The sequence below is a fragment of the Electrona antarctica genome (assembly GCF_951216825.1).
Source record: "Electrona antarctica genome assembly, chromosome: 1".
NCBI classification, from domain to species: Eukaryota; Metazoa; Chordata; class Actinopteri; order Myctophiformes; family Myctophidae; genus Electrona; species Electrona antarctica.
The window spans coordinates 15,337,283-15,365,119 of record NC_136806.1 but is presented as its reverse complement, the minus strand read 5'-3'; the positions used below and the strand labels follow the sequence as shown (position 1 = coordinate 15,365,119).

Sequence of the window (27,837 nt, the reverse complement as noted above, 5' to 3'; positions counted from 1 at the left end):
GGTGTAAAGTTTACACCACTGACAAATTGTTGGGTCGGGTCAAAAGCTGCGAGATGTGATGACTGATGTGATGAAGATGTGATGACTCAAGGTTTGCAGAGGAGGTGAGTTTTCAGACGGTCTGTCTGGTAGTTGAACTCCACAACCTTGTTTTTTTAATCTCCTCGCCAGACTCCATCCTACGACACATGCCGCACCTCCCACCTTGCCAGGCAATTTACACACTAACACTTCTCCTCTAATTTAAGATTGCCTTCTTCACACCGTATTAGCACGTTTCCATTTCGACGGCGTCGTCAATTTCAAGATTCCGCTTCCCCAAACAGTCTTGGGCGTTTGTTTATTTTTAGTCCCGACACCAATTTCCGCAGCATACAGTGAGAAAGATGAGCTCTGCTAGTGTTTCCACTCTGTCCCACATTATCCTCTTTGAAGGCTGATCGGGGTCTATAACTGAAATGCAAATGCCTTTGAGCTTTTCTCATGTTGACAATAAAATCGATAATAAAAGTAAACACCTCTTATCTTCCCCCGCATCGCTATACTTCGACCTACGTAAATGCCATCTGGACAAAGACACAGAACCTTGAGGTGGGAAAAGGTCAGTTTTAGCTTAGTCTCCTCAGCCATCGCGGCATTAAACAAACTGCCTCGTCGATTAGGGTTGTGCGGTTTTACGGTTTTAACGGTTTATTGCGGTTTCATGAAATCTTGGCGGTCTCGTCGGCCAAACCGAGGAAACCGTGTCACGTGACATGTGCGTTGGGTGCCCGTGATTATTGTTACGGAAGCAGTAGAGAGAATGGCAGCGTCAAATAATGTTAGTTTCCATCCAAGTTATCCGTCGGTGTGTGTGCGTGCGTGCGTGCGTGCGTGCGTGCGTGCGTGCATGCGTGTGTGTGTGTGTGTGCTGCTCTGGTGTGTAGTGCTGCAAAACTAATTGAAAAAATATCAAGATCTAGACACCTACTGTATGCAATCTCATTTTGTGAAGAATCATGAAGAATCATGCAGCAGAATCTCAATTCTTGTGGAGGATAATCTAGATTCACATTTGAGCAAGAATCGTGCAGCACTACTGGTGTGTGTGTGTGTGTGTGTGTGTGTGTGTGTGTGTGTGTGTGTGTGTGTGTGTGTGTGTGTGTGTGTGTGTGTGTGTGTGAGTGTGCGTGTCTGGTGTTTGTGTGCATGCGCGTCCCTTCACGCCAAGTCACAACAACCCACCCAGTTTACATTACGTTGCAAAAATCATTGCTGTGGAAACACATTGGTTGCAGCTCGGCGCACCTCGGCATTGCCAAGATATTCCTATCAGCCACTGTCAGCCGCAAGCGTAGCGATCGCGCTGAAATATTGTGATGGGAGAACAGCTCTGCTCCCAAGCTGGAGTTAATGTTATACCCGCCCTCTTCATGCCCTACTTGCGTATGCCAGGCAGGATGCCCATACAGATGGCCTTGCAGCAGCCCGCTGCCCCCCTCCCCCCCCCCCCCATGTCCCTGGAGGACTCTGCGATATTGGTGCCCCGAAGCCAAACCTCCAGCCCCGGGGCATGGAAGACTGCCTGCCAGGCTGCTGCGATGCTCCACCCAACCAACCGTCAACAGAGAGAGAGTGAGTGAGTGGGTGAAAGAATACCCACACAGAGAACAGAGTCTGCTCCTCATGCTTTGAAAGATACCACGTTTGAAGAAGGCTCACGCCTTCAAACGAAAACCCAGAAAACACGGCGGACTGTTGTCTGTGCGAGCGGTGTCTGTCTGTCTGCGTGGGGAGGGAGGGAGGGAGTGGTCAGACTGGAAAACAAATGAGTTCATTGTGCCTTGAGAAAACACATGTACGGCGCGCTGCGCACACTTGTCTTGTTGCACCCACACAGTCAGGCCAACAAACACAGTGTTGAGTTACCATCAAGACATTCCAGCTCCCCACCCATTCCTCTCTCTCTCTCTGTCTCTGTGTCTCTCTCTCTCACTCTCTGACAGAGGTTGAGAAGCATGCTGCTCAGGGCTCAACAGAGACACGCTCCGCAAATCCTTTTATTTCAAAGTCCTCTGTGGTCCTCTCTGAACAACAAGGCCGTGCAGGGAGAAAGAAATACTGGCACCTGTTTCACATGCATCACGCGCGCGCACGCACGCACGCGCGCGCACACACACACACACACACACACACACACACACACACACACACACACACACACACACACACACACACACACACACACACACACACACACACACACACACACACACACACACACACACACACACACACACACACACACACACACACACACACACACACACACACACACACACACACACACACACCACCTCCATCAATCTCAATGCGAACCGTGTTAGGAATTCCAGTCTGTGAACACGCCCTCGCTCAGCCTGCGTGTGTGCATGTGTGTGTGTGTGTGTGTGTTTCTTGTGTGCGCATGACATGTGTGTGCATAAACAAACACACAGCCAGCGAATCCTCATTCCTTGAGAGTGTGTGTGTGTTTGTGGCATGTGCGTGCACTCTTGTACATGCGTGCGTGTGTCCATATGTGTGTGTGTGTGTGTGTGCGATGCATGTGTTTGTGGTATGTGCGTGCACTCTTGTACATGCATGCGTGTGTCTGTATGTGTGTGTGTGTGTGTGTGTGTGTGTGCGATGCATGTGTTTGTGGTATGTGTGACTGTGCGTGCACTCTTGCACATGCATGCGTGTGTGTGTCCATATATGTGTGTATGTGTATGCGTGTGTCCGTGTGTGTGTCCGTATGTGTGTGTATAGTGTGATGCATGTGTGCAGACGGTGCACATGTGTTTGAGAAGAGGGGCCGAGCGGGGGTCGTGAAGCCAAGCCGCGCCTTCTCTGAGGTCCTCAGACCAACTCTCTCACTTCCTGCACAGACGGAGAGCAGCAGACCCAGGAGATCCAAAACAACAACTGGGTGTTCAAGGTCACACTAGCCTGGCATTGGCCAGACACACAGCGTGGATTCACTGATGCCTCCTCCCCGGGAATCAGTCTGGACCTCGGCCCAAAGTGGGCCTAAGTGGTTGCCTTGACAGACAGACTCATCTGGCCAATCAGTGTAACAAAAACGTCACTGTCTGATTGGGGATGTCCCGATCACGTTTTGTTGCTCCCGATCCGATTCCGATCATTCGATTTTGAGTATCTGCCGATACCGATTCTTCCCGATCCGATATTTATATTTTTTATAGAACACGTTAATGCCATATCACAATAGTATAATATCCAAGACCACAGTCAATTTCCAGTCTAATATCCTGATATGGATATAATGTCTAGGGATGTCCCGATCACGTTTTTTTCCCGCCCGATCCGATTACAATCATTTGAAAATGACGTGATCGGCCCCCCGATTTCGGACAACGTGATCGTATCGGGACAACCCTAGACGTCACCACAGTGCGCTAGTCTGCTCCTTGTGCTTGAAAGATACCACGCTAAAAAAAAGGTCTGTTTAGTTTCTACTTTCTACGGGAGCGAGCTTTGTCGGATATATGTCGGAGTCTATATCTGCACTTAGAGCTGTTTTTGTGGAAACTTTTAAACTTGTTGCGTCGATGGCAGCCATTGTTGTTTTGAAAGTGCCGCAGCATGTATGTTACGTTAGGGGTTCCCAAACTTTTTTGGCGGGAAGAATTTTTTCCAGGTACCCCCTCATCCTCACAACACCGATAAGCACATTTGCAACCTTACATTTAGATGCCATTGGAACTATTTGTATTAAACTTTTCAATCAAAGTCACAACACATTTTCACAACATTTATTTAAGATGCTATCTTAGAATAGATGTAGACCTATTTGACAGTGCAGAAACATAATTGCCTTCCTTGATGCATCAATTAAGCATCAACGACCATCAGCTGGTCACAGTCACAGACACTCAGCCTCTGCAGCACTCTAACTGAAAGTGACGGCATGGAGTCTGTTTCATTTCTATCCAAAGGCCCTTGAATGATGGAATATGATTAAGGAATACTGTGATTATGGTAACCTCACATAATCACACATACCATAATTCACTGGCAAAAAAACCCCACTGTGTTACGTCACCATATACACATGGACCAATCAAGAGGCTGCTTTTCACTGTTGTACGGACAGCAGTTGAAACGCAGTCACTGATTGGCCACAGTCATTTTCTGATTCCTCCAGCTTCCTGCTATGGGCCGCCATCCAGACTCATAGCAGGGAGGAGGCGTCAGTGAATCCACGCTGTGTGTCCGGCCACAGACAGGCTAAGGTCACACACCTTCGCTCCCTAAAGACATGCCGTCACCTCACCGACACACTGTTGATTTTGGCAGCAACCGTTTATGTGGTTTTAGTCATAGTCTTCTGAATAGAATTCCATTTAGTTTTATTCCATTTAGTTTTCACAACGCGTCGCAGCGCTTGTAGATATACTATTTTCAGAGCGCAATTAACACCCGAGCAACCAAACATAAAATGACTTGTCTTTTAGTTCTACTGGATCTCTTCTATAACATTTTAGTCTAGTATTTATTTGTTGACGAAATTGTCAATATATTTAGTCATAGTTTTAGTACATTATAGCTTAGTTTTTATTTCGACGAACATTTGTCATAGTCAACGAAATCAACACTGCACCAACACCAATATTTACATTTAGATTGAGTCAAGGTCAGCATGAAATGATTGCCTTGAGGCAAAGCAGAATTTAGCAGAATTGGAGAAAAAATACATAAATTAATGAAATACATTTTAACCCCCCCTCCCAGAAAATAGCTGATCTACAGGCTCACAATCCATCATGCAGTGTGTGCTTGGTAGATCTATTTAAACATACAATATAAATGAAGCTTGAGTCATTATCCCTCAGAGAAGCAGACGAGATGAGAAGGATGAGAAGCAGATGAGAAGGATGCAATGAGACTGCATGGTGCAGAGTGGGAGTGGAGCATCTATGTTACGTTGAGATAATTGCAGCTGAGCACAGACTGCGTCTTTTAGTGGTTACGCAGCAAATGTCTCCGCTAGGAGAGACCTAAATCTGTCATAAAAACAAAACAAAACGGAATTATTCATAATATTCAAATGTATGACTGGACAGGAGTGATTTGGCTCCTTCCTCAAACGACACATATAATTGTGCTTGGAGTGCCATTTAGGACGAATTATCATCTCAAAGTGGATCATCCCTTGTGGATGAAAGGAGACGAGAGGTAGGAAGCAAAAACAGAGAGGTTAGAGGTTATCAATGATGATAATGAATCTTGTTGTTATTCTTCATGTCATGTCTATGAATTGATTGCACATAACAGGGCCTTTTGGACTGAGTGTTTGACTGCACTCTGTTGCTGTATATACATTCTGTCTAATAAACAATTCAATCAATCAATTCAAACCTGAAGGATTCCTCACTGCGGCACTGCCTCTGAGATGTAGTGGAGTAGAAGTACAAGTATATTGGAAATTTAAGTACAAAATACCTCTCAATTATCACTGTGCTGTACACTTCCACATAACCAAGAGAGATGGCAACTGATGCTAATCTAATAACACAGCATGACTAATTCTAATTTCATCACGGCCGTCACAGGCCCTGTGTTGATGGCTCTATCTCCCCCGATATGATCCCCATGGACATAAGACAATGCCATGTGTCAGTGTCCATGGAACTAATTAGTATTGGGAAGGACCGCATTCATTAATTGGCTTGATCTGTTTGCATCTCACGCCTCATCATGAGTTACGATATGATCATACTACAGTCTGGGGGCGCGCGCACACACGCACGCACACGTGCACACGCACACGCACACACACGCACACACACACGCACACACACACACACACACACACACACACACACACACACACACACACACACACACACACACACCAGAGCAACAGAATGCTGCACCATTCATCCATATATTACCGTTTTATGCTTGTTATTACAGATTAAATGAAGATGAAGTAACAAAACTACAGAGGTTCCAAATGAAAAGGATGGAAGATTAGCAGCACCACCACAGCCCCCTTCCTTTCACAACGTCAGTTTACCGTATTGAATGAGGAGGACCGATGGGAAATAACCGTGCGGTTTTTTTTTACACAGGAAATCCAAATGGACAAGAACATCAATATATCTGTCCAGTCAGTGTCCATATGAGCGCACACACGAATGCGCACGCACGCACACACGCACGCACACGCACACACACGCCATGTGGAGCCAGATAAGCAGGCCAGAGCTAGAGTGGGCTGAGTGTTGCCATGGAGTCCAGGCTCATGGTGGGAGGTAATTAGATGCCTGTTGAGTCCCCACTGTGATAACCCCCCCTCCCATGTCTCTCTTTTATTAGATCATAATCCCCTGAACCCCCCCCATCCCCCCATCCCCCCCTCTCTCTCGTCTCTTGAGAGGAAGTTACGGGCAAATTTAGTGAATGTACGGTCGTGAACCCTTCCTGCTAATGCCATGGACTAGTGGTTTTCAAGTCTTTGAGGGTGTTCCAGGTGGTCCCCAGCACTGCAGCTAAATGATGGAGAGTATGGTGCGTTCACACACAAACATACAGTCTACCATTCATTGTAAATGTGAGCATGCAGCGACATGAAGATGCAACCGACGTTTGTAGCTGCCGCAAAAGATACAAAGATACACAGCTATACAAATAAGATTGAACTGGCTTTAACTTCAGATACAAAGAGACAAATATGCTGTGAATCTAATTTACAAGTCTACACAATTAGAAAATGTAGAAGAATTGTTATTTTGATCAATGTTTGCCTGTTATCTCTCCTAATAGTACCACGTCAAAACACAGCATGGAATTGTATAGACAAAAATAAATATCCTTTAGTTTTGGGTCTGAGAGGCAAAATCTCATTAAATGACGGTCCGTGGTTCAAATGCCGAATAAGTAATGGACTTGGTATCAAAAGATGTTGAAAACCACTACTATAGACCAGTCAGCTGCATCGCCTTCGCAGCTATCGACCACCAACCAACCAGTCCTATCAGGTACATCATGTTGAAAACCACTACTATATAGACCAGTCAGCTGCATCGCCTTCGCAGCTATCGACCACCAACCAACCAGTCCTATCAGGTACATCATGTGCACACCAATACATTCAGTTGCCTGTCAGGTGTATTTTGGGCTAAGGTTGTGCGAAAGCTTTCAAAACGCTTTCAAGAATAGCAGATCCACAAGGTCACATCGTGATGATCTTTTACATCTGATACGTTTGAAAATGTTTGAAATAGGGCTTAAGTGGTCGAATCTGCAAGGTTCAATGTGCTCCGAGAAAACAGGAACAAACTCCACAATCCAATTGCGTCGGTGAAAACTCCCCAGGCCTCCTGGTGAAAGGAACAAGACGCACTGTGACTGATGGATTCTGTTCCAGTGTCCAAAGTGCCTGCTCTGTGCATGCTAGACATGAATGTATGGTCGCAGTTTTTCCAGTGCTAGAGGTAAACACTGGAATTCCTCCGGTCAGTGTAAAATCAAACAGGCTGTGAGGTGAGGCCACCTTTACTCGGCAACGGCCTGTAGAGGAAACGGCAAAGTGTCGCTGCGTTCTCGCTTTTTATTCTGCGTTTAGACGGAGGCGCAACACTGATCAGAAAGCGCTGTAGTGTGGCGGTGGCGGTATAGGTGGCGGTGGCGGTATAGGTGGCGGTGTGGCACGCTGCCAGATAGACCAGGCACTACTGGCACTAGAACCCAGGGCCCGGCCCGACAACGCGGTTTGGGACGTTTATATACTTGTCCAACGAGCCTAGGGCTGGGACTGGACTAATTTGCCGGTATATACATTTTGCGCAGTGGATTTCACCTGGCCTGGACCATGTCTGAGCATGTCCACTTGCTTAATCTGCAGCAGCACAGCATGCTGTGTATGGTCACGTGACAACAACACCACCACCACACAGACACATGGCTGTTTGTTTACATTCACCAATGCAGCGGCTCGCTACATTTGTATTCGTATGATGAGCGAGGCGAGGGAACACTTGTTCATCCTAGGAACTCAAATATCGCCTAGGGCAGTGGTTCCCAACCCTTTTCATGTCAAGGACCCCCAAATTGACACTAATTAGCCCACGGACCCCCATTTGAAAAGATATGCCAAGGACCCCCATGAGAGAAGATATTTACGGCTCTAGCAGTGATTCTCAACCTGTTTGAGAAACCCTCAGTTTGACATGTATTAGTCTACGGACCCCAATTCAATGACATTTCTATCTCTGGGACCCCCAATTTATATTGAAAAATCAATGTTAATTAATTTAACTCTGAGAGTGTACATTTGTACACTCTCAGAGTTACAGACTCATAAGGGTCCATTTGGTTCCAAACTATCATTTAGCTGGGGACCCCCTGGAACTCCCTCAAGGACCCCTGGGGGTCCCCGGACCCCACTTTGGGAACCACTGGCCTAGGGCTCTGCAGCAATGTAATAAACACGTGAGCCATGATGTCACACATTTAAGCGGATTCATCGTTTTGCCCGTTTACATGGAGACGCCATGGCGGAGCGTTTACATGGAGACGCCATGGCGGAGCGTTTCCACTCTGGAAGACGTTTTCACTTTGTTACATTTTCAACCCCCGACAACGCCGTTGCCGTCTAAGCGGAAGTCACTTCTGATATTTTATTTGGCCGTTTTCTCCAGAGACCGTTGCCGCGTAAAGGTGGCATTAGAGTGACCTCATGTTCGGGCCGTTATGATTGGTCAGTGGAGTAAGTAGAGCACTGTGTGATCTATGAGTCCTCTGGTTTCTCGTCACACACACGCACATTGCACACACACACCTCCCCCATTACACGCACCCATAAAAACCTTCTGGTGGTGATAAAGCCGTCGTTGCTACCAGACTTAACAGCCGCTGTGTTTACCTCCATATGGCCCTGCCCCAGACAAACCCTGAGTGCGCGCACACACGCACACGCACACGCACACACACACACACACACACACACACACACACACACACACACACACACACACACACACACGACTGTGGGACCCAGCCCCCTCTCCTCTCCGTCTCATGTCTAACTAGATGCCCTCATTAACAGTCCACCTGTTATTCTCCGCAGACTTGGCCTGGATTAGGGGAACATGCAGAGTGTACTACATCTGTCTGTATCATATACGACTTACTGTTGACATGGCTGCCACTGACTCAACGACGTGCTGTCAGACCACTCTGTTACTGTTGACATGGCTGCCACTGACTCAACGACGTGCTGTCAGACCACTCTGTTACTGTTGACATGGCTGCCACTGACTCAACGACGTGCTGTCAGACCACTCTGTTACTGTTGACATGGCTGCCACTGACTCAACGACGTGCTGTCAGACCACTCTGTTACTGTTGACATGGCTGCCACTGACTCAACGACGTGCTGTTAGACCACTCTGTTACTGTTGACATGGCTGCCACTGACTCAACGACGTGCTGTCAGACCACTCTGTTACTGTTGACATGGCTGCCACTGACTCAACGACGTGCTGTCAGACCACTCTGTTACTGTTGACATGGCTGCCACTGACTCAACGACGTGCTGTCAGACCACTCTGTTACTGTTGACATGGCTGCCACTGACTCAACGACGTGCTGTCAGACCACTCTGTTACTGTTGACATGGCTGCCACTGACTCAACGACGTGCTGTCAGACCACTCTGTTACTGTTGACATGGCTGCCACTGACTCAACGACGTGCTGTCAGACCACTCTGTCACTTCCCTTTGGCGCCGTTTTTATAGCCGTGGGCAGGGACGCACGCGGCTGACTATTTGGTAGCCCCCATGCGCATGATATGTTTGTGCATTTAATTTCAAAGACCCCCAGTTTGACCTGCATTAGGCTACGGACGCCCATTTAATGGCATTTCTATCTCTGGGACCCCCAATGTATATTGTAAAATTAATGTTAATTTAACTCTGAGAGTGTACAAAATGGAACCAAATTTTTACACTCTCAGCGTTACAGACCCATAAGGGTCCATTTGGTTCCAAACTATCATTTAGCATTTAGCTGGGGACCCCCTGGAACTCCCTCAAGTACCCCTGGGGGTCCCCGGACCTCACTTTGGGAACCACTGCTCCAATGCATGGCTTTCCGAAATTACTTCTCATTTAAATCATGCTTCCCCAAACAGCAGCATGACCCCCTACTTCATGATGTAGTTGTGGCAGCCACAGTGGGCGCCCCAGCCTCACTTCACAAAAGTGTGATTTAATTTTTCTGTCCACCCCTGGACACATAAGTCCTCACCGCCAGTCAAGGTGAGTGAGAGTGGATAAATACATACACACTTCGCAGGCAGGGCGACATCGTGGAGAGAGACCAAGAAAGACAGAGAGAGAGAGAGAGAGACGTGTGCTTTGGAAAGAGGACGAATGAAGCTCCTGAGCATTGAGAGGAGGGGGAGAAATCTGAAGCCCCTGTTCTCCTGCATGGCTGGGGGGCAGGGTGGGTGTGGGAATGTTGGGAAACAGTGGTGTCTGTCTGTGGTGGTAACACATCACCAGCAACAACCACCAGCAGCGTGTAGAATATCTCCCCACCTAACTGGTTTCTCAAAGACAGGAGACTGGCTTACTTACTTCCATGCACCTTGCAGTAGGCCTATGTATGCCATAGATAAATTAGCCACAGTAGTCATTGTGCGTTGGTTGGCTTTGAAAAGCAATGGAGCTGCCTCTGCAACATCTCTCTAGAGAGGTTAAACTGCTTCCCAAATCCTACATGGTATAGCATGACGATTACAACAGGACCACAATACAAAGAAGTCCATATAGATAGAAGACTTTTTGTGTTATCCTTTTAAAATCGTACCTCTGTACTACTTGCAAACTGTCAATAAAATATTCAATAGTGGAATAAGATACAACCACCACAACCACACCCATTCAGCATTTCCGACAAGTGATATCAGTGGTGTACATTTCTCTCTCTCTCTCTCTCTCTCTGGGAGAGAGGGAAGGGGGTAGTGTTAGAGGAAATCCGTGTGCGCTAGCACATTTAATGATTACACAAATAGAGATAAAGCACAACACGTAGACGGTATGTGAACCAAAACAAGGGCCATGCGGCAGCAGTACACGATACACAATCAACATACTGTGTTATGCCAGTACTTACACTTTCTGATATTACCGGTAAAAACAAAGCCCTGGCAGCACTGTAAAAAATTTATCCGTTAAAAAACGGCGAAATGTTCCGGTAATTTGCTGCCAATGCATTGTACCGTTAGTCTACGGACACTTCCGTCAACCCTATAACGGATCATTTCGTACTGTCACAGGACTAAGTCTGTTCCTTTCACGGACACTTCCGTCATCCTAAAACGGAAGATTCTGTATTTTTACAGTATTTAGTCAGTTCCTTTTACGGACATTTGAGGAAAATTCTGTACTTTTACAATACTTAGTCTGGTCTTTTTACGGACAAGTCTGTACTGTTATGGAACTTAGTCTGGTCTTTTTACGGACAATTCTGTACTGTTATGGAACTTAGTCTGGTCTTTTTACAGACAATTCTGTACTTTTATGGAACTTAGTCTGGTCTTTTTACGGACAAATCTGTACTGTTATGGAACTTAGTCTGGTCTTTTTACGGACAATTCTGTACTGTTATGGAACTTAGTCTGGTCTTTTTACGGACAATTCTGTACTGTTATGGAACTTAGTCTGGTCTTTTTACGGACAATTCTGTACTGTTATGGAACTTAGTCTGGTCTTTTTACGGACAATTCTGTACTGTTATGGAACTTAGTCTGGTCTTTTTACGGACAATTCTGTACTGTTATGGAACTTAGTCTGGTCTTTTTACGGACAAATCTGTACTGTTATGGAACTTAGTCTGGTCTTTTTACAGACAATTCTGTACTTTTATGGAACTTAGTCTGGTCTTTTTACGGACAAATCTGTACTGTTATGGAACTTAGTCTGGTCTTTTTACAGACAATTCTGTACTGTTATGGAACTTAGTCTGGTCTTTTTACGGACAAATCTGTACTGTTATGGAACTTAGTCTGGTCTTTTTACAGACAATTCTGTACTGTTATGGAACTTAGTCTGGTCTTTTTACGGACAAATCTGTACCGTTATGGAACTTAGTCTGGTCTTTTTAACGGACAATTCTGTCCTTTTACGGACACTTACGTTAATCCGAAAATAGAAAATGATGTACATTTACATAGGATATTCTTTGTACAATTTACGGACATCAATCTGATTAAACCACAAATATACAAATATAACATGTTTATTTGTATTTCTTTTCTTCAGTGTGAACAGTGCAATTAAACATTTTTTCTTTAACATTAAAGTGCAATTAAACATTTCTTTTTCTTTTTTTAAACATGCCCAAAGCACCCAGACAACACATTAACCGCCAGGATTAATGAATTCACCTCATACAGGAAAGGATTTCCCCTGTTTTACGGCGTATATCTATTCTACGTCCGAGCATAGACATGGTAACGCCTGTCTTGAATGTCCTCAGATGCAAGGGTACTCCGTGGTGGGAAATAATACAAGTAAAAGAGAATGGCAACACGCGACAGTAACTTGTAACTTTAATTTTTGTAGAAGAGGCAAACTAATAGTTTGTGCCGTTTACTTTGATTGAATAATTGAACACGTAGGCCTATGTACTATCATTTGATTTGGCTGTGTTCTAATACTAAAAAAAGATCAAGGGAAAAGAGACCTTTTTACAGTACAATAATGTTTAGAGTTTACAGATGTATACAAATAAACAGGCCAACGGCATAAACAATATTAGTTTGCCTCTTCTGCAAAAATAAAAGTTACTGTCACGCGTGCCAAGCTGTCATTCTCTTGTATTATATATCGTATTATTTATTTCCCACCACGGAGTAACCTCACGCAGCAGACTATCCGGCAGGCAGGGCGTTACCATGTCTATGCTCGGACGTAGAAAAGATATATGCAGTTTTACGTTTTGAAAAGCCTACACTTGTGACTGTTGACATCACGCAAGTAGCATCACGATCATAAACACTATAAAATACCCTTTGGCGTGAGGTCCTGGGCGGTTAATGTGTTAGTACTATATAGTTGCATTACATTTCCATCATAGAAACAATAGAACACAACTTTTATAGACATTTCCATATAATAAAAATATACATTCAACTGTAACACATTTCTCTTAAAACTTGTACAGGGATCGTTTGCCACTGCCTTCAAACTACTGACTCACCCGTCAGTGGGGAATGAGGAGTCCCCTCCAGGAGGATGTAGAAAGTGTCCTACACCTCCCACTCATCATTCCCCACAGACAGGCGTTGCCCCAGCCTGTAGGAGAAGATGCAGTGACAAATATCACCCTCCCCAATTATTTCAAAACACAATAAAATACATGTCATTTGCCACTGCTTACAAACTACTGACTCACCCGTCAGTGGGGAATGAGGAGTCCCCTCCAGGAGGATGTAGAAAGTGTCCTACACCTCCCCACTCATTCCCCACCGACGGGCGTTGCCCCAGCCTGTAGGAGAAGATGCAGTGACAAATATCACCCTCCCCACCCAACTTCGCTCCCCTGAACATTGGGGGTTTTAACTACATTTGGACAGGTACTTAACCCCTGCGCCACCTAAGTGCCATAAACATTTTTAAGAGCTTTCTGAAATGTAACACATTTCTCTTAAAAATTGTACAGGGATCGTTTGCCACTGCCTTCAAACTACTGACTCACCCGTCAGTGGGGAATGAGGAGTCCCCTCCAGGAGGATGTAGAAAGTGTCCTACACCTCCCACTCATCATTCCCCACAGACGGGCGTTGCCCCAGCCTGTAGGAGAAGATGCAGTGACAAATATCACCCTCCCCAATTATTTCAAAACACAATCAAATACATGTCCTTTGTCACAGCTTTCAAACTACTGACTCACCCGTTCAGTGGGGAATGAGGAGTCCCCTCCAGGACGATGTAGAAAGTGTCCTACACCTCCCCACTCATTCCCCACTGATGGGCGATGCAGGAGAACATGCAGTGACAAATATCACCCTCCAATGATTTCAAAACACAATAAAAAATATCAATACAGCAATCAACTAAACAGCTTAGTGCAACAAAATAGGCATTTCTCACCTTTAGAATACTCAAACATCAGACATTCTGAGATTGATAATAGTTAAGTTCTGTTTGGGGGGGCAGGTACTTCACCCCTATGCCCCCTTAGTGGCATACACATTTCCATTTCAAAACTAAATAAACAGCAATGCTGTTGCATTCTCACCTTGAGAAAAACATTGTTACAGACTGGCAGTCTGACATACAAGAGGTAGTGTGTGTGTGTGTGTGTGTGTGTGTGTGTGTGTGTGTGTGTGTGTGTGTGTGTGGTTGTGCGTGTGGGTACACGCAGTCCAAAAACCTCACATGTTCCATACGAAGTCCTTCATTGAATCACAAAACATTGCTCCATCAGACTAACTGTCCTTTGTCAGACAGTAGGTGAGGTAAGGTGGTGTGTGTGTGTGTGTGTGTGTGTGTGTGTGTGTACAGTCCAAAAACCTCAAATGCTCCATTGGAAATCCTTCAGTTGAGACACAAACTTTGACAGTCTTGCCGGAATGTGCCGTTTTTTCCCCTGCTGTTCTGCCTTGGACCCTCTGTCTGGATTGATTCCGAAGAAAACTCTAAGGAAACAGAAGAAATCTTAGCTACACATAAAATAGATGAAACTGAAGTAAAGAGTAACAGACACAGTTGAGATACTTTAGTTAGTTGATGGTGGTCCTTGGCACAAAATGTGCCAAGTAGACAATGAGATACAATATGGAAAACTTGACCTCTCTTAGGCTAAGGGCAGAGCAATATGCAAGGAACTGGAAGAAATAGACATTGTACTGGACTATGACCAATTTGGGCTTTGACAAGTATGCATGTCAAATAGTGACCACGAGGTGGCAACATAGGATAGATCTTTGGTTGGGATTTGCAGCCCTTAGCTTGAATGATGTAAAAATTGTACTGGTAATGAAGGGCAACTTTATTTGTTTAATTTGGGACATTGGCTCAGGGGTAGAGTGGCCAGTAGAGCAGCTGGATGGGAACGGCGAGGTTCCCAGTTCGATCCTGTGGGCTCCCCCAGAGTTAGTGTCAAAGTGTCCTTGAGTAAGACTCTGATGAACCCCTAATTGCTCTCAATGAGCAGGATGGTGCCTTGCATGGTTTCCTCGGCCATCATGGGTGAATGTAATGGTGTATGAATGCGTGTGTGGATGTAATGTAAAGCGAGTTGGATAAAAGCTCTATATAAACAGGGCTGCACACAACTTTTTTGGTCTAGTACTCAGAGGAGCACCTGGAGAAGTTACTTGGCTCTCCAAAATGCGGCGACCCGTCTCGCCGGATGGATAATAGGGGGATGCATGAATATAATAACTTATAGAAAAACTTATTGGATAGGTGGGGACTGGGGAGTCAATGGAGGGTATTGCAACTCTAGATTCATACCATTATTAAAAAGAATCTAGAGTTGCAAATTGCAGCTAGGTCCATGTGTGGTCCAGCCCTAAATGCATATTCTAATAAAAACAACTTAATACTTCCTAAGGATAATATGAGCATCAAAGCAATATTTAGGTACTTAAAAAAAAAATATATATATATATATATATATATATATATATATTTAAATAGCCGATCTACTAGCTCACAACGTGTTGCGGTCTTGCGGAGGAGACACGTTGTGAGCTTGCAGATCAGCTATTTGTTTAACATACACGGCGAAGCATACATCAGGCTTCCCTTTTGTTTTTACCGAGGCAACGTACAGTCAGACTCAGACAGTTAGACACACATGGCTCCTCGGTGCAAAAACAAACAGTGTACACTTCGCAGACTTTACGATAATAAAGGGACAGTATGTCGGGACACAGTGTTGTCATGTTGATAAGCTTCATGTTGTGCAGGCTGCAGCAGCAGTGCCAGTCCGCAATGCTTTGCACTCTTCCCACTGTCGGAACTAAAACCTGTACCCGTAAAAAGTCAGTGGCCGGTGCCTAGGCTGTGTGAGACGGCATCGCAAACGAGCAACTTGCTCCAGCACCCGGAAAAAAAACATAAGCACAGCGGCGAATGGGAAGAGTGCAAAGCATCCCCTTTTACAACTTGTAAAAATGGCCAGTGCACTTGTGCAAGACGTACTTTGAGTGGCAGTCGGTGGGAAATGCTCTCGCTACAGATTGTACTAGTATTCTGGCCATAATAATCATTCTAGGCGGCCCCAGCAGGCGGTACGCAGAAGCGCTTCCCGGCGCTTGATTGACAGCGCAGAATTAATTTTGACGACGCATGCGCACTAGCGTAGCGCCTGTGTGCAGGTCTGTATATAAAAGCACCATTTAGCATTTTCATCATGTAGATAAATATCTTGACCTGTTGAACATGGACTTAGAATGTTTTTGGCAGGTTATGTTTGTAATCAACTGGAACTCTGCACAAGTAAGCCTTGCAGAGCCAAAATAGCAGATCTACAAGCTCACATTGTGTTGTGACGCATTATGACAGACAAGAATTCAAATAGCCCAGCTATAAACATTACAAAACCATGTGTTGCTTACCTTTGCACAAACTCCAGCGTCAACGCCATCTCCTTCGGGTACTCGATGTTGCAGACATAGAACAGGGAGAAAGCATAGGCGAGGGCCGCAACAGGGGAGGTGATGTGGTCATTTACAATGACCTGATCCACAGCCATATTGAATTGCTGGTCACCTTAAACAGATTATCACAAAAAACGAAATTAATTTAAGAAATCACACACCCACACACAAAAGAAAAATAGAATAATTGCTGTGATTTCTGGTAATTAGTAGTTTTTGGTAAGAACAAGCAAAAAATACTTTGAAACGCTATTCAACATTTTGTTTCTCAGACTTGTACATACAATTGTACATAATTTAAAGATGTTGCCCCTAATCTGCATATACCTTTTCATCACAACAAATTGTCTTAGCAGGAAAACTAAAAACAAATGGAGCATATATACCAAGCTTGCTGGGATAACTACTAACCTCTGAGTAGGATGCATGGGGTACATGGGAGATCAACATCGTTGGAGTCCTGAGGAGAAAAATAAGATGAAGATACACGCATGCATTTGATGATTTTACGTTTCCAATGTACACAAACAGTGTCTGAATCAGAGGTAACGACTAAGCATAGAAATATTACAGGGATTCTCAATATTTTCTATGATTCACACATTACAATATAATTATGTTGCAGTATGTACATGTGACAAGTTTGACAACCCCAAAATTTGTTCTCAGTCTAAATGGGTTAGACTTAGAGTACCAGCAGTGCAAAGTGGATCAACTATGATACGTATAGTATCACTATCTATACGTTGACTCAAGTACTGTGGTTGAGTATTTCTACCACCACTGGATATAGATAATTATGTTGAGATAATTTCCTGGGGTTTACAATCCATAACACTTACCTCATTTTGGAAGAAGAGGCGATCAGGGTTTTCCTTTAAGTATCTAGCAATGCCTTTGATCAGCTCCACTGGACCATCACCCAGCTTCAACCCTATGATTGATTGAATACTTTATTAACAGTTCATACCAATTATACAGAATACAACATGTTTCTATATCTGTGGTGCTCAAAAGTGTAAACTGTAAAGACGAAACGGAAGTGGGGAGGAGGCTCCACTTCCGCTTTATATTTTAATCATGATAGAACTTCCGTGGCTCCAGACTGTATGATGGAAGCATTTGGAAATTGCAAGAGGCTACAGTTTGGCAACGTGAGACTACCACAAAAGCAAAGATATTAGTGAATAGGATGACATACAATAGAAAATACATATTCAACACTAGTAGCAATAAATGTATATTGGGGAAACAGGGGTGGGGTGGGGGGTAATTTACCTTTGGAGTCGAGGAAGTTGTTGATGCCCGATTCTTTGCCGGAAAGTTCCTCTGCCAGCTTGTTGAGTACCGGAAAGCCAAGGAGTTGAGATGCGTGTTCAAACAGGTGAGGAGCTTCAAATAAGAATGGCCACTCTTCCTTCATGACCTTGACATAGGGGTGGGCGATATGGAAAAATACAATATCACGATATTTTTTCTAGCATTATCACGATACATGATATTATTTCATGTGTTTTTTAAGGTTATTGTTCAACAAAGCCATCATTCTACAGAAGTATAAATTAAGGTATTGCAAACATATACGATATCTGTGAATATCACAATACGATATTCATCATCATACACAGACCCTTACCAGGACACATGTTCCATCGTTTATGGCTTCACGCTGGATGGGATACGTTTCAGTCATCAATTTTCTAACAGATGACTCCTAAAAATAGAAGAAATCCAATAGATTGTTTTATTAACACACACAAACACATATATCTCCGATCTATAAGCTCATGTTTCCCCATTGTGAACTTTATAAATGACTTCTCAATTACTCCATTAACCAAAAGGTAATCCATAGTTACACAATAATCACCAATTAAATAATGGATGGTTGCAGCCTTACCTGGTGGCGATCATGGGTTCTGAAGGCACTTTTCAATTCCTCTTGTTTAGACTGCAGTGCTGCTCTACACTCGGGTCCCTCAACAGCAGGCTGCCACTCCACACATCCGTAACGATCAGAGTATCTGGACCTTTTCCTTCTTGGAGTGTCACCCTCGGCTGGCCTCATCCCGGAGGTTGGATCTCTCTTCATATTTTCAACTCTGTTTTCTAGCTGTTGAAAGAGAACTGAACAACCGTCTGACGCAAACGGCTTATTTCCAAAGGGCTCTGTCTCTTGGAAGGAGAGAGGATATTTATCAATCATCTGCTGGGCGACATCCCGCAGCTGTGCTCTGCTAGGTCTCTGTCCATGATGTGTACAGACGATATCATCCACAAGCAACCGAATCATGTCATGTCTTTTCTTCGTCGGTACCCATTTCTTTGAAGTGAAGGACTCCATGACTGTGGAGGGCATTTTGTGCCATGGCACAGAATATGTCTGACAGGATGGGGAGCCTGCTGGTGTTGTCGTCTCAGGTGGTGTTGGGGGCAGGACTGGCAGGTCTCTCTGTGGCAGAGGTACAGATGTTGGGCCGCTTGTGAAGGGTGTTGAAGCTTGTGAATCTATGGATAACATAACCACCTCATCAATATTACCATTAATATGCTGGTTCTCAGAGTCCGGTTGGGGAACACCAGGGGCACAAATGGGCCAATTAAGACCTGAGCCCAGATTCTACAAAATGTCTTCCAAATCCTGACAGTTTTCTGAAAAACATATCAGTGGTGCTAAAACTGTTTCATGTTAAGGACCCACAGAACTATCTGTATTTGACCGTGGACCCCCATCTGAAAATGTGTTGTTCCAGGGACCCCCCCAGAATCAAATAAGAGTTAAAACAGTTTGCTGTGAAAGAATACATATATTCAAAGATTTACACATGTTTTCACAACTTTTCAAAATAGCAAATCTACAAGCTCGTAGCGCGGCACTCAGGGCCGCACTATGAGCTTGTAGATCTGCTATTTTCCCAACACCTAAAGTTTAAAATAATGGTTAAAAGCTATACGGTGACACAGACACGTGCTCAGGTCTAAATGGGTTAAAGGTCTAAGGGTCAGAGTTAAAGGCAAAAAAGGTTAATTTGGACCAATAGTGCTCCTCAGACCGGACATTGAGAATTGCATTAAATTAAGAAAACATAACACAGAATGTGTCACAAACCAACAAAGTGTGAATTTGCCATTTGTGTACAAATAGAACCAAATGGACCCTTTACATGTACAGACCTGTAAGGGTCCATTTGCACTCAGAGTGTACACATGGAACCAAATGGACCCTTACAGGTCTGTAACTTTAAGTGTACACATGGAACCAAATGGTCTGTAACTGTAGGCCTACATAATATGGAACCAAATGACCTTACATGCAGGTCTGTAAATCAGTGTACATACGGAACCAAATGGACCCACAACTCTGAATGTGTACAAATGGAATCCATTTGGTTTCATTTGGACACCGTATGGGGTTCTTAAATTAAAGTTTGCAAAATACTAGATTATACAGACATCAATTTTGTAGCCTATGTGTACTAATGTGTGCAGAAGAAAAACTTACCAGTTTGGAAAGCACGGACGAGTCTTCTGCACTGAATGACAGACAGAGTGTTCTCAAGGTCCGAGGCTTGCACATCGATGAGGTCATCCACAGAAGCAACTCCTAATTCCTCTAACCTGGCCAGGAGTGCATCCATCTTATCACTACTAAGTGATGGCATGGCTTTCTTAACCAACTGTTTTACAGGCTCCATGTTGGCATGTGTTTCAGAGGAATGAGCAACCTCCCACCTCTCTGGTATGAAGAAAGTGGATAATATTCTGTAAATTTTTCCAGATTTTGACAGCTGAACAAATCAGAAACATTTTCATCAACTTCATAGACTCCAAGCTCAGGAACCCAGCTGGCCGTTTTCCCCCGTAGCAAAAGTAGGACAGTGGTTTCATTTTTAATAATAATGCTCGCTATTTGTCCCAACTGTAGTTGTCCTTTAGTATATCTCAGTACAACAAGCATACCATTTTCATATGACGTGCCTTTAACCTGGACCTTCTCTGTGACAACTGCGTTACTCGAGTTAATTCCGAATTCGTCAACTGCTGTCCTTATGCTTCGATCATACAGCTCAGGATAGAACTTGGTGGAGTCTGAAACTTGAACCTGGGGGCTAAATAAACTACCACAAGCCTGATAAGCCTGAAACAACTGATGTCTATCAGCAAGTGACTTGGTTACATTTTTGAAGTTTTTAGATGACCTGATACATCTTTTAAAATATGAATGCTTAGATTCGAAACGCATGGTCCAAGTATGTATGAGTGGGCCAAAATGTAAACTCAAGTCAGCATAGTGAAGCAGATAGTGATGCTTCGGTCTAAGTCTTACTAGTGGGAATAACTCTTTCCTCATTTCAACATAGTCTTGGATCTGCCCCTTCATATAAGCAATCTGTGGCTCTGAAAGGCGAGGTGCACAGACATATTCAACTAGCTCCCTCAGGAGAAGTACCATGCCCCATACTGCATTGTCGGCATCTTTAATTCTGTTATGCAGTAAAATCGGCAAGAATCTCAAAAGCCACCTGTTTTGGGCTGCCTGGCCACCAATCTTTGCTCCTGTAATGTTAATAGCATATAGCTTGTTTTTGCTTTCACCAGTAAATGATTTGAGTCTATTATTAAGGACCCCATAACTGAACCACTTTTCTTTTTTGATTAAGAATTGCAAACACATAGCTAAATCAAAGTCAACCACACCTTCAAACAGATCATGTGCAAGACAGGGTGGCAATCCTGGCTGACATACGTGAAAGTTAGACAGTTTGTTGAAAACACTGTCACCTTTAATACCATGATGCATTGGGACCTCACGGTGACTTTCCAGAAACTGCACTGTCTCATTATAATTAGCCGGATTTCTATGAGTGAAAACTGTGAGAGGGTTAGACCGAAATTCATCTCTTGTCGCTAGACAGTATCTACAGAAATATTCAGAAGAGCTGAAATTCTCTGTAAAACCACCAATCATGTGGGAGCCCAGGTTATCTCCCAGTATGCATGCAACAGTACCTTTATACATCTGTCCATTAAAAGGTATGCCGTTTTCCTCCAGCTTACACAAGTCTGACACAAGCTTACTGAAAATCTCATTGACTCCAAAATATTTTTGGTCTTTCTCTAGGCAGAGTAGTGCCAACTGTATTTGATCAATAGTTGACCGCTGGCATGGAGGGAAATTGGCCAAGGTATAGTAGACAGCTAATACTTTGTGCTTTGTCTTGGCAGATCCAAGTGGATTCGCTACCTCAAACGCATCCTGGAATAAGAGGACCTTTAAAGTGTCTGTGTCTGATGAAAACATGGCATTTGATTTAAAGGCCCACCCATCAGTAACATCACAGAGGATATCATCTTCCAGTTCCACATGAGGATTATTGAATTGAGCTGCACCTTGCTGTTTCAGAATTGCTCCGAGGCTTTCCAAAATAGGAATGTAATGGTAGTGCCTCTGCTGCCCCTCTTTGTACCCAAGACTGACTTCAAGAGGCTGAACATAATTATAGTGGGCCTTGTAATATTGCAGCCTTCTGTGGTGTGTAGTTAAAGGACCATTTTCATTCAATGCCTTGTGAATAGGGCTCTGCTCGTATGCACTCTTTCCAAGACATGTGAATGTCGCTCTTGGAACGTCATACTGTTCAAGCTCACGCGCTAACACATCCATAGTATATTCTTGATGAATAGCATTTAATGTTTTCATCTCAGTTGCTATCTCAGTAATTGTGGAGGCTGGAACTAAATACTTTGCCTGCAATCCTAAGAAAAACTGAGCTAAACTCTCTGTGTAGCCGTCTTTCACTTGATCACTCAAATTGTCAACGTGTTCTGCATCGTCAACAATTACTTCCGCCTGTACAACATTTGATCCTTCTCCTGGCAATACATGGTCTGCAACTTCACATAAATGAACAGGAGCTATCTTGGTAACATCCCACCCTTTATGATGCCTCGAAATATGAGATGAAAAAGACGACTTTACATTACACGTTGTGGAACATCCATCAAAGGGACACGTTACAGTCAGACCCTCAGATATGTGACCACTCAAGTGAGACACAAGACTTTTAAGCTCTCCATATTCACTGCTGCAGAAATTAAATGAACACTTCAACTGTACTGACACATTACGGTTCCATGTTTGTCTGCTCTTTGTATCTGGATGTGTTCGTGACATATGAACAGCAAAGCTATTGTAACTGGAGAACCTCCGTCCACAGTCCTTATGGCCACATGAAAAAAACACATTATTCATATTCCTGTGTGATCTGCAGTGTTTCAGGTAATCTGCCGAAGATACACAGTTAAAGCCACAAATATTACAAGCCAACATGTTGATGAGGTGAAAGATAAGACAATCAGAAAATAATCAGAGGTGGCCCCATCTGCCAGCGGACAGAACACGAGTAGTTATTTCTATTCCCCCCCCCCAATATGCTCTTTTGAGGCTAAATTTGATCCAAATAGCTACAAAGTCCCCTCCAAATATTTAATAATAGTAGTAATGATACTGATAACTGAAAGTGTTTCAAAAGAGCATCTTGGGAAAAAATTATAAAAAATGAACTACTCTAGTACTGTATATTGTGCTGCAAACATTTAATTAGCACTTAAAATTGTACAGACACTACAGTTCCAAGTCTACTTCTGTAACATGAACAGCAAGGCTATTGAATAATATCTATGACCACATTTAATCATTTAACAGTCAACATGTTTTCCAGCCTGGCCATAACCTAGCCACTCGTTTTACAAACCACACTAATCAACTAAACCCGAATTCAATATTTAGCACGTAGCCTATACGTTTCTGTACACAACACACCAATCTAAACTATAGCATTGAGGCTGGCTGTCTAGGCTAGCGGCCTAGCAGCGGGAGCTAACCCACCACCGGACACGTTCTAGCATTATCCATCCAACTGTGAACACCACACATAAAGCTAACCAAAAGCTAGCATTGAGGGGTAAATGCTGCAGTCTTGGCTAGCGGCCTAGCCTAGCGAGGGAAGCTAAAGCACAACCTTCTATGCCATTAAAGCACACACACAGACAACACACACACGCAAATATAATATAAGATATCGGTTATATAAGGTCTGTTGGTAAGCCAAGTCTTTGAGGTGGGGAAACAACTTGGCTTCCTTGGCGCAAATTGAGCTATTATTATTATTATTGAGCTATTGTTAGCTAACTGGGCACTAGCTAGCTAACAATAGCTCCGGTAGCTAACAGCTAACTGTGAGCAGCACACATAAAGCTAAACAAGAGCTAGCATTGAGGGGTAAATGCTGTCGTCTTGCCTAGCTGCCTAGCCTAGCGAGGGAAGCTAAAGCACATAGGTTGTTAGCTAGCTAGCTAACAATAGCTCCGGGTAGCTTTTGAGGGGGAAGGAAAGAAAGCTAGCGGGCTAGCGCAGAAGCTAAGCCGGCCACAATGGACCCTCCACTCACCCCAGAGCTATAGCACTGGTGTCATTCAAGAACGGACGCGACACAAACCCGCAAATATAATAAATGCTATCCAAATATAATCTTAACCTATCTTTTGTTTTTAATAAAACACTTATTTGCCCAACTTTTGCCGCGGGAAAACTGGGCACTTGTGCCAACTGGGGCCAGAAGTTACACACAAACACTGCCAGAGATGTAATAATAAAATAAATAAATGTATTGTAAATGTAACTAATGTAATTAACGTACCAACCAAACGTGTTTACCAAAAGAAGCGTGAGGTTCCAGTCACTCCAAAGTTAACACATGGAGCCTGCCCTGTCCTGTTGTTTCTAAACCAGTGCGGAGAGATTTTGTAATGGCGGACTCTACTACTTTTTTGACACCAATGTGCGCATGTCCGCAAAAGATGGGGACATTCCCTTTGCTCATAGGCTTCGCTCTATGGCTTTTCTGGAATTGGGAACGATCCAATCACATATATAAGGGACATTCCCATCAGACGACGGACTTTTTTAAGAGTGAGGCTGGGATATACACACAGACGCACACGCACACACAGTCACGACGTTTTCAATCTTGCTTGTCCAATGTCAGTCCATGGCTGCCAGCATTGGACTGTGAGAATCCATGAGATTTTTAGGGGGTGGAAATAGAATTGTTTTGGACTCTCCGTTGATTAAACCACCCTCGACATGTGAATAAAATTTGGGGTGGTTTGGACATTCAGTTCGTGATTTGTGCCATTTTTTTGTAAAACAGGCCCCTCCCACTAACTTTGGAAGCGGATTACAGCCGAACGATAAGGACTATGAAAATTCTGCCTGTGGTGTTTTAATCGGATTGGTCCAGAGATCATGTGTACCGATTTCTGTGAGATTTGCACAAAAGCTGTAGGTGGAAGAGCCAAAAGTGTGTTTTGAAGAAAAGTGAAAATGGCGGGAAATCTATCCCGACGCAAATGGGCGTGGCCTATATGGGGAGATGTTATGACCCAAGGAATCCAGGGAAAGTGCATTTTTTATTTTACGACCTACGGTTCCAGTTATGAGGCGAAATGTAAAGTGGGCTGTTATAGCACCACCATGAGGCCGACGTATTAAATTATTTATGACATTAATTTCAATAATTATTCTGAACCTCCCCTCCAAGTGTTGTAACTGTAGCTCCGACGGTTTCTGAGGGAAAAATACTTGACGTGAGTTTTCGCATTTTCCCATGTAAGTCGATGGGGAATTTTAATTCACTGATAAATTAATTATTAATTAATTATTTGTTAAATTGAAAAAAGGGCTTCTTTAAGACCTCTGTAATATTATGGTCAATGCCTGTGTGAAAGGTCGGAGCGATTGGTGCAGCCAGTGAGGAGCTACGAGTGTATCAGACAGACAGACAGACAGACAGACAGACAGACAGACAGACAGACAGACAGACAGACAGACATTGAGTGAATTATAGTATGATGATGATATGATGATAATATGTTCCTGTGTTCTGGTGAATTTTGGGGACTTTGACACAAAATCCAGGAGAAATCCAGGCGAAATGACAATGCAGGGGTCCTGCAGGAGATGTTGGCAGCCCTGAATGTCACCTCACGCTGTGCAGACTGAGTGCAGACCCTCCAGCTTTAAGCTTTTAGCCCGCGACCCTCCCTCCTTTTTCACCATCCATGACATTGTGGAAGTCTGTAGCCAGCAGCTACTCGTGACAAATTGTGACCATCATGATAGATGGTCCAGACCACTATCATCATATTGTTGCTCCACCACGCAGATAGATCGGAAGGAACGACCAGAGAAATGTCCATACATTTTACAGATTAGGGCTTTAAATACACGCCCTTTTCAGACAGCCAAGCAGCACAGCCGCTGACTCACACACACACACACACACACACACACACACACACACACACACACACCCACCCACCCACCACCGCATGCAGAGCGCAGACTATTTTATGACGCTTCTTTGCATCGTAGTAAAGTGATGCGGCTGACAGAGCAGAGCCTGTCTGTCTGTAAGCGGCACCGTGGTACTACGGAGTGTATCTAGGCCTATTACATGGTGCTGCACTGCTGCTTATCTCTCGGCTATAGGACTGGACGAGGCGCACTGGCTGTTGCCCCGATTGAACTTTTAACTACAGCAGAGTGCGCTCGGAATAGTAAACAGTCAGTGTGTGTGTGCGTGTGTGTGTGTGTGTGTGTGTGTGTGTGTGTGTGTGTGTGTGTGTGTGTGTGTGTGTGTGTGTGTGTCAGTGTGTGTGTGTGTGTGTGTGTCAGTGTGTGTGTACAGTCAACATACACTACAGTGCATGAACAAATAAACGCACAACAGAATATTATGATCGCAGAGAGAGACGCCACGGGGGGTTCCTTCCTCTCTCCATCACGCACACACGCGTGGGGTAAACACATATACTGTACAGTGTACACACACGCGGAGAAGCTGTGTGGGCGTGAGTGAAATTGTAATAATATAACAGTTGTAGAAAATAGATAAGACGTGTCATATATGTGTGTGTACAGTACTGCTGCTTTAGGCTACTTACCACCAGCTCTACACTGTCAAGTCCATCGCTCTGCAGTCCGGTTGCTGCATCCAATGTCAACGTGAAAATATAGTTCTATAAATCCAATCCAAATCCAATCCCGAAAATCAATGAACAAAACTATAGTGGGGGAACTCGCTAGTAGAAGACGTCAGGCGGATCCAAGTCAAGAAAGACTCGCGGGACAAATTGGTCTAAAAAAAACGAGGAAGAGCGTCTCTCTCGGGGCTTTTAGTAATTAAAATGTCGTTTATTTTACAGCCAGCGTGGTGGTTAAATGCTTCACACCGACTTGAAAGTGCGCATCGTTGCGAAGTGAATTCCAACGGACTGAGAGAGGAGACGCAGTGAAGGTGTGGTGATTGTTCTGTTCTGACGACAACGATGTTTCTGTCTGTCTGTCTGTGGGGAAACCACGTCTCTCTCTCTCTCTCTCTCTCTCTCCACACGCACGGGCGCGCGCACGGGCGCGCGCACACACACACACACACACACACACACACACACACACACACACACACACACACACACACACACACACACACACACACACACACACACACACACACACACACACACACACACACACACACACACACACACACACACACACACACACACACACACACACACACCCCCCTCCTCTCACAGTAGCAGTAGCTCTGCAGCTTCAGTGCAGGCACTTTCTTTGATGTCATAGCCTACTATATGAACTGAATTGTGTCATTTTACCAGATTAATATATTATTTTACCATTATTACCATTAGCCTATACTTAGTATAGGCTACTATAATAATAATAGAGGTAATAATACAAAAAAATAATAATAGTAGGCTATTGTTAATACTACTATTTGATTGATTGAAAATGTATAATTCACAGTTTGCATGTGGGTACAGTTTTACGAAGTACAGGTCAATACAAAAAGCTGCTACGAGGATAAAACCAGAAAAAGCATTAAGACATGTTTACATCAGGGTCCTCCATTTTCAATTCATCAATATTATATTTTAGCATATCGTTTATTTTAGATAATAGATATAATGGTATTCTAGGCTATATCAATAACAACTTCGCCCACGCTTAACTTCTGTGTGTTTATTGCCTCTTGACATCTAATTTATAGTAGCAACACCATTGTTGCGACGTGGATGCATA

General features: G+C 43.9%; 2 protein-coding genes across 3 annotated transcripts in view; both read right to left on the bottom strand.

The window, feature by feature from the left end:
• The window catches only part of LOC306925931 (ras-GEF domain-containing family member 1C-like), a 53,395-nt gene extending 26,329 nt beyond the window's left edge, over positions 1 to 27,066 (bottom strand). For both annotated transcript variants that reach the window (XM_079505080.1, XM_079505081.1), the window contains exon 1: positions 26,679 to 27,066. The gene's annotated coding sequence lies outside the window, so the exon portion shown is untranslated. The remainder of the gene's footprint in view (positions 1 to 26,678) is intronic.
• On the bottom strand, positions 14,576 to 20,901 carry LOC306916064 (uncharacterized protein; the record flags this gene model as incomplete). Its single annotated transcript, XM_079493771.1, has 8 exons — positions 20,173 to 20,901; positions 18,571 to 19,178; positions 18,307 to 18,384; positions 17,949 to 18,096; positions 17,513 to 17,604; positions 17,082 to 17,130; positions 16,629 to 16,782; positions 14,576 to 14,699 (listed from the first exon to the last, which is right to left on the bottom strand). The coding sequence occupies exons 1-8, from the start codon at positions 20,363 to 20,365 to the stop codon at positions 14,576 to 14,578; spliced, it is 1,446 nt and encodes a 481-aa protein (XP_079349897.1). The 5' UTR covers positions 20,366 to 20,901.
• Positions 27,067 to 27,837: the final 771 nt, after the last annotated feature.